General features: G+C 44.1%; 1 protein-coding gene across 1 annotated transcript in view; it reads right to left on the bottom strand.

The window, feature by feature from the left end:
• Positions 1 to 3,739: 3,739 nt before the first annotated feature.
• LOC103277140 (stromelysin-1) overlaps positions 3,740 to 8,130 on the bottom strand; it is a 9,079-nt gene continuing 4,688 nt past the window's right edge. The window contains exons 7-10 of the mRNA XM_008074562.2: positions 7,019 to 7,152; positions 6,464 to 6,623; positions 4,973 to 5,076; positions 3,740 to 3,982 (exon numbers count right to left, since the gene is read on the bottom strand). Coding sequence (XP_008072753.1) covers positions 3,882 to 3,982; positions 4,973 to 5,076; positions 6,464 to 6,623; positions 7,019 to 7,152 — 499 coding nt within the window. The 3' untranslated portion in view covers positions 3,740 to 3,881. The remainder of the gene's footprint in view (positions 3,983 to 4,972; positions 5,077 to 6,463; positions 6,624 to 7,018; positions 7,153 to 8,130) is intronic.

Raw genomic sequence — 8,130 nt, 5'->3', positions numbered from 1 at the left:
GGGTTTATTAGCTAATAACCAACTTTTAATAGATGTCAGTACGAGTAGTTCATATGTTTAACCATTTAGTTTGGGGCTCTATATTACTTGATTGAGTCTTTTTTATTGATATAGAATAATTGTGCATATGTATGAAGACGGTTGAGCTTTAAATCAGTGTATTTTGTTTGTTCAATTTAAGAGTTTATTTTTCTGAAAATAGCTTTGATGTTTTTATGACCACAGCATTAAACCTCACACTGAAGCATTCAACCGTTTATTATACAGGATACAAATGAAAAAAACGTGTAGGGCAAGGTGCAAGGGAAGGGGCACTGAGGTTTCATGCCCCGCTGGGCCCTCCACCCTCCACCTCCACCTGTACAGCTATTTGGAAGCCCTCTGCCAAGAGGGGTGGCTCATGCCTGTCATCCCAGCACTTTGGGAAGCTGAGGCGGGAGGCTTGCTCCAACCTAGGAGTTCAACACCAGCCTGGGCAACATAGTGAGACCTCCTCTCCACAAAATAATAATAAAAAACTGCCTATAGTCCCAGTTACTCAGGAGGCTGAGGCAGAAGAATCACCTGAGCCCAGGAGGTTGAGGCTGTGGTGAGCCATGATTGTGCCACTGCACTCTAGCCTGGGTGACAGAGTGAGACCCTGCCAAAAAGAAAAAAAAGAAGCAAGGAAGGCAGACTCTCTGGTTGCTTTGTTTTGTTTTGTTTGTTTGTTTAGTTTTTGACAAGGTCTTACTAGAGTGAGACCCTGACAGAAAGAAAGGAAGGAAGGAAGGAAGGAAGGAAGGAAGGAAGGAAGGAAGAAGGGGGGTTCTCTGTATTTTTAAATTTTTTTTTTTGACAAGGTCTTACTCTGTTGTCCAGGCTGGCACACAGCTGCCAGATCATGGCTCACTGCAGTCTCAACCTCCTGGGCTCAAGTGATCCTCCTACCTCAGATTCTCCAGTAGCTGGGACTACATACAGGCTTGTGCCAACACATCTGACTACTTTTTCAAAAATATTTTTTGTAGAGGTAGAGTCTTGCTATGTTGTCCAGGCTAGTCTCAATCTCCTGCCTCAGTCAATCCTCCTGCCTAGACCTCCCAGAGCACTGGGATTACAGGCATGAATTGTTGCCTGAGGCTTCAACGTGGTTTTCTTCCATGGTCTGTTCTTTGGATGGTTGTAAATGCTGTAGATAATCTTATTGAAGTACATGGAGGTGTGGTATCAACTGCTTGAAGCTTTTTGTGCATTCATTTCACAACTAGGCTTCATAAAGATATGGGCTGTGATAAGACTGATTGTGTCATATTTTTTGGTAGTGAGCTTTATTAAATCCCCTCTCAGCCGGGCTCAGTGACTCAGCTTGTAATCCCGCGCCTTTGGGAGGCTGAGGTGAGTGGATGGCCTGAGCCCGCGGGTTCGAGACATGCCTGGGCAGCGAGACCTCATCTCTACAATAAATCAAAAAATCAGCCGGGCGTGGTAGTGCATGCCTGTAATTCCGGCTATTTGGAAGGCTGAGGCGGAAGGATCGCCGGAGCCCACAGGTCGAGGCTGCGGTGGCCGGGAGCGGCCACTACACTCCAGTCTGGGCGACAGAGGGAGACTCCGACTCAAAAAAAAAAAAAAAAATCCCCTTTCAATCCAGCAGCTACGTGTTTTAAAGGCATTGTCCTTGGTGTTAATGGGAAAATGTATTTCCTCATTGTATTTGGGCTTTTGCATCGCACTCCTGGTTTTAAAGTAGATGTGCCTTAAGAAGGAAGTGGAATGAAGCAAGTCTACAAGTACTCATGGTTGCCAAGATATAAGAAGTGAAAAAAAACAAGAGTAGGACCTGTGATTTTGCATGCTACCATTTTCATTTAAAAAGATGATAATGCTTGGGAAGCATACGAAGTCTGTCAATTTAGTTCGGTAAGTCATCCTAGAAGAACTGCTACATACCTCATTGCTGACTATCACTATGGTCACCTTCAAAGTGCTCCCTTTGGAAAGCTAGGCACCAACGCCAATGCCGCGTCCACCCGTCAAAGCAATATTGGAACTCTTTTTCTGGAAAGGTCATCAAAGCTGCGGTTGTGTCACCCTTGATGTCCTGAATGCCATTAAAATGTCACCCTTTTGATGTTTCCTTTATCTTTGGGTAAAGAAAAAAGTCACTGGAGGCCAGATCAGGTGCGTTAGGGAAGTCGTTTCAATGCAGTTATTTGTTTGCTGGCTAAAAACTCCCTCATAGACAGTGCTGTGTGGGCTGGTGCATTGTCATGATGCAAGAACCCCTTTGGGACCATTTTTTGCACGCACCTTTCTCTTGCCAAGATTTTCAGTTAAGATTTTCCTGTTTCTCTGCTGATGTTTATTTGGTCTACTATGCTTCTCACAGTCAGCCTACAATCTTGATGCACAACTGAATGAATTTTGCAATGTGTTCATCAGTTCTGCTTGTAACTGACCTCTCTTCATTAGTCTTTCTCTTCCCTCAGAAAAACACTCAATCAAGTTGTACACTGCTGTTTTCTTCGTGGCATTATCCCCATAAGCTTGGACTAACACGTCCCTGATTTCACTTCCACTCCTGCCAAGTTTAACGAGAATTTTTTTTTCCAAAAAAAAGTTTATTAGGGAGGAAAAGAGAAAAGGAAGAAGGAAGATTCATGGCAGAAAGACCTGTCATGGGCAAGTTTCTCAAAGACGAAAAACCGTCAACAATAAATTTAATGTTTGTCCGTTGCTCTAATTTAAGCTCTGACATTCTCGCCACAGCACACAAAAACATGCAACGACAATAATGAACGCCACTCAATGAGACACGGCCACACACCGACACAAACGCAGCTGCGAGGCACTGATGTACCAAGGCTATGAAACCTCACCAAGTTGTTTGTACAGTGCTGCCAATGTAAGCACATGGTGGCAAACTCACGAACTTCATTGTCAGACCTTGTAAAATAACTCTGGAAAGATCCATACAGATCTACTTGGTTTCCCCTGAGAAAAGGAGCTAGATATTGGGAGTGTGGAGGGGGGATCATTTTTATTACATTTTTTTTAAAGTTTTGAATTGTTTGTTGTGGTTAGGTAGTACTTATTAAAAAATAATCTAGACCAGGCAAGGTGGCTCACGCCTGTAATGCCAGCACTTTGGAAGGCAGAGACAAGAGGATTGCTTGAGCCCAGGGGTTTGAGACCAGCCCAGGCAACTTGATGAGACCTTGTCTCTACAATAAATCAAAAAATTAGTCAGATATGGTGGTGCATGCCTGTAGTCCCAGCTACTTGGGAGACTGAGGTGGGAGGATAGCCTAAGCCCAGGAGGTCGAGGCTGCAGTGGCTGTGAGCATGCCACTGTACTTCTCCCTGGGCAAGAGAACGGGACTCCGACTTAAAAATAAATAAAAATAAAAAAATGTAGGTAATTGTAAAAATAAAGAAATGTTATGCTTTGCCAAAATTTGCAGTTCATTAATTTCATGTTACTGTAGAGCTCCTGGCCGAGCATCTTGGCTCTCCACTGCTCAGTCTACAATGTGTCCCAGACTGTGAGAACGCCTTGTTCTTGAAACAAACACCAAAGTAAAATAACTGACATAATCTTTATTAAATAACAAGCACATAGTCTATATAGATACGGTCCCTTGTCCATCGCCCATCAGTGCTTCTCCACCTCTTGTGAAGGAAGATCACCCTGTGACAAGGTGCAAACCAAGCTGCTGCCCATCTGAATGCCCTGTAATAACGTGGGGGTGACTGTCAAGACACACAGTTCACACTCGAGGGCGTGGCTCGAGTCACAGCATGCGCAGGAGGACACGAACGGTTTGGAGTCACAAAGACTTGGGTGAAGAATGATTAGCTTCATTTAAAATGCCCGTGTTGCCTTCTACGCCCATCTCCTAACAGTTAAACCAGCTGTTACTCTTCAAAATATGCGTCACTTTCTTTGCATTTGGATCATACTCCAACTGGGAAGACCCACTGAAGAAATAGAAAAACCCTGCAAATACAGACAAGGGGAATGGTAAGATATTTTTTTCAAATAAAGACATAGGGCAAAACTCAGAATCACAGAGAAATAAAAACAGGAAGTGTTTGTAGAATTTTACTTTGTGCTAGGGACTGTGTTTGAGCATCTTGCATGACTTTGTTTTCATTGATTTGTGCAACAACCTCATGAAGTATCTATCTAACTTCATTTTATGAATGAGCAAGTTGAAGTTTAGAGTGATTAGAAGCTCACCCAAGGTTCCCTGGAATGCAAGGAAGGACAGAGCCACACCCCATGCCTGCTGTGACAGCAAAGCCGGGCTCCAGGTTATGTGGTTATCTTACAATCAGATCCAATTCTTCACTTGTTTAGAACCTGTGATCCCCTATATCTTTCTTCCCCTGCAACCTGAGAGCGCATCTCTTTCAATACATGAGAGGACCCTTGAAACATGGTACCCAGGCTCCCATTAAAAAAGACCAGCCTCCACTCACCTATCCTGGAGTAGGAAAAAAAAATTCTGGGCACATGGAAAGGTAAGTATTTGCAACAGATGGACACAGGCAATGACCAAGGACTCAGGAAAGATGGGAAAGAACCCTCCCTGGAAATGAGTCATCTCAACAGCATGACATGGAGGGGAAGGCCAGCCAGCCTTGTGTAAGAACTGGCCAGCCACTTGATGAGATTTTTACACTAACTGTGGTAATGTAAAAGATGACAGCTCGGGAGGTGAGGCAGGGATACCTGAGTCTGTGATTTTATTTGTACATATGAAATAAAGCAGAGAGCTTTGTGTTAATTATCTTTATGATTAAAAATAACTTATGCGAAGTAGTCGTAGAGTTGACCCAAAAGCAGAATTGAAATTTGGGGGAAAGAATTGTTGCTGTTGTTGTAAAAACCCTACTTTTAAGAAGCATTTCAATTCTTCTCTCCCCTGTGGCACCACAGACTGGGTCAAGCACCCCACTGCCAACAAAATAGGTATCTACTTACCGAATTGTTCAAAAGCAGCATCGACCTTTGTGTCCACGCCTGGGAAGTCTTCAGCTGTTTGCTTGGGGAAGCCTGGGTCCATGGACTGTCTCCTCTCATCAAATCTGCACCAAGTGAGAGAAACACAGCTCAGCATTGCATGGAGGCCATGTTACCACAATTCGTAAATCATGTTAGGTTAATGAGGGATCCTAGTAAACTTTCCGAGTACTGCAAATAAATGCAAGCATATTAAGGACTACAGAACAAGGTGACTTTAATGGTACTGCAAACTTAGCTTTTAAAACATATCTCCACCAGGAACAGGGGCAACATCCTTGTTGCTTGTTATCATGTTTTTGTTTGTTTGTTTGTGTGTTTGTTTGAGTTGGAGTCTCACTTCGTCTCCCAGGCTGGAGTGCACTGGCACACTCATGGCCACCGCAGCCTCGACCTGCTGGGCTCCAGCAATCCTTCCACCTCAGCCTTCCAAGATACTGGAACTACGGGCGTGTGCTACCATGCCCGGCTAATTTTTGATTTATTGTAGAGACGAGGTCTTGCCAAGTTACCCAGGCTGGTCTCGAACCCATGGGCTCAGGCAATTCACTCACCTAGGCCTCCCAAAGTACTGGAATTACTGGCATGAGCCACTGCACTCAGGCTACCTTATCATTTTTCTGTCACAAAGACATGAAGGTTTGAGCAGACACATACATGTGGTACAAATGTCAAGTGAATCGAGTTGCTCATCTGAAATACAATTTCAATTCTCTACCACAACTGGCCCATAGATGCCTGTGCTCTGCACCCTGCACAGCCAAGTCTTCATGGCAGCCTCCTAGGAGAAGGGGTTAGGATGAGAAGCAAAGCCTAGTACGTGTGTTTTGGACCCATTGGCTGGACCTCAGCTGGTCTGCCTGGATGTCTCAAAGTCTTAGCAGATGGCCCAGGAATCAGGCTGCCTGTGAGCCCTGGGCTGCATCTATAGAACCGGACAACTGTTGCTTGTTATCTCTTAAAAAGGCAGAGAGGATGAACGGGCAAGGTTAGAGGAAGCCCTTGACAATCACGTAGTCATGTTGGGAAGACAAGACAAAACACAATAAGACAATGAGCAGAACTGTGAGCTGAAGGGGAAGGAATGCTGAGTTGAGGCCTGGATTCTTGGGGCCTCTTCCCACTGGATCTAAAGTCCAGGAGGGAAGGCTGCCAGGAGGCAGTGGGGCTTGAAGGATGGGCAGTATCTGGGCAGGTGGAGAGGAGAAGAGCGGGCTCCAGACAGGTAGGACAGCAGCACGGAGGGAAGCATGACCCACGGCACGTGGGACTCAAAGCAGGAGAGCTTGGGAAACACCTGGTCCAAGGCAGTAAGAGCTTTCTCACAGGTGTTCAAAGCCTCGTCCATCCCATTAAGATCTAAGCAGGTTTGGGGCTGGATGGAGGACTTCCTTAGAGAAAGAAAACAACTCCCTAATTCGGCTCTGTAAAGTCATTCCTGTTGTGTCTCACCTCCAGTATTCGTCCTCCACAAAGAAGTATGTCTTCTTCTTTTCCTTATCATAAATGGCCGCGTCGATTCTCCTGACCGTCGGAGGGAAACCCAGGGTGTGGATGCCCCTGGGGTAACCAGCTTGCACCTCATTTCCCTTGATGGCCCAGAACTGATTTCCTGTCAGAAAGAAACAATTCAGAGTCAGCATGCACTTATACATGTAAGTCTTTTAGCTTTAGAAATGACATCTTAGCTAGCGCCTTTGATTTTCATGGTAAAGAGGAAGTCTGGATTTTAGTAGTCACCAGCTTATAGGTGGCTTTTAGCAAAAATTTGCAGACTGAGTGAATGAACAAAGATCAAATGAGAGCATTTACAACTCTGGGCAATTGATCTTTCTGTCTGTGTTTTTATCATCTGTAAAATATAAATGAAGCAATACCAGCCCTGGCAGTTTCTTCATGACCTTTGGCTATTTTAGCAGCCAAAATTTGATATAGTAGAGAAATTAAAGTCGTGTTCAGTTTCTTGTGAGGTCTATTTAAGCATTTAAATAATTCTATAATGGTTACCTTTAAAAATGAATACAGTATCCTTGCTAGTAACTTCGTATGCTGCGTCCATGCCCGAAGGAAGGGATGGCCAAAATGTCGAGATCAAAAGAAATTGAGGTTCAAGCACCCTGAGGGATTTGCGCCAAAAATGCCTAAAATATTTGTAAAATGAAATGTAAATGTGAAAACAGTCTTTCGCCTGTAGGGTGTTTCCCCGTACCATCATGCCTCACCCAGCTTCACCCCTTCCCTCATCCTCTAGGAGGGATGATAATCAGAAACCACTGCTGTTAGGAAAATTCTTTCCTTTTCTTCAGGAGACCGCCTGTCATGGGTTTCCAGAAAGGAAAGTTACCCTAACATCAAACTAATTCGACCAGCATGAGCCTCAACTTCCTGCAATACGTGCAAAACAGTGTGTATGCTATACTATCATTTCCACTTTTCAAAAAGCTAGGCTTTGTGTGTGTGTGTGTGTGTGTGTGTATGAGCTGTGTATTCTTATACATGCATAAAACAATTCTTGAAGGAATACACAGGAGGTCTTGACTGTGGACAAATACAGAGAGAGCTGGGGAAACAAACGTTTTTGTTTGCTTGTTTTAATTTTTATTTTGAGATGAGGTCTTGCCAGTTTTCCCAGGCTGGTCTCGAACCCCTAGGTTCAGGCAAGCCTCTTACCTTGGCCTCCCAAAGTGCTGGGATTATAAGTGCAAGCCACCAAGCTGTGTCAGGAACCCAAATTTTTAACTTCTCATTTGTGCAGTTTGAATGTTTTATCATGTGCATATCTATCCAGCAGTAAGTTCATTGGTTAGATGTAATGCTTAACCTGGTGTCATTGTTAAAGGGGGTAAAGATAAAATTCTGATTCTGAATTACTTGTACCTTGTGAAAAGTAATCAGGACTTAGGATACATGGAAACAATCAGAGGACAAGAATAAAATCATCCTGAGTCTTCAAAAATGGATTTGACAATTTTGGGAAATTGTGGAAAGGCTGTACTGGATAAATGATTCCAAGCTCAGAGGAAAAGTTTCCATTCTTTTTTTTTTTCTGAGTTGGAGTCTCACTGTCACCCAGACTGGAGTGCAGTGGCTGCTCCCGGCCACTGCAGCCTCGACCTGGA

This window comes from Carlito syrichta, unplaced genomic scaffold (genome assembly GCF_000164805.1).
Source record: "Carlito syrichta isolate Samal-C Ts95f unplaced genomic scaffold, Tarsius_syrichta-2.0.1 Scaffold316489, whole genome shotgun sequence".
Classification (NCBI taxonomy): domain Eukaryota; kingdom Metazoa; phylum Chordata; class Mammalia; order Primates; family Tarsiidae; genus Carlito; species Carlito syrichta.
This window is presented reverse-complemented; position numbering and strand designations above follow the sequence as displayed.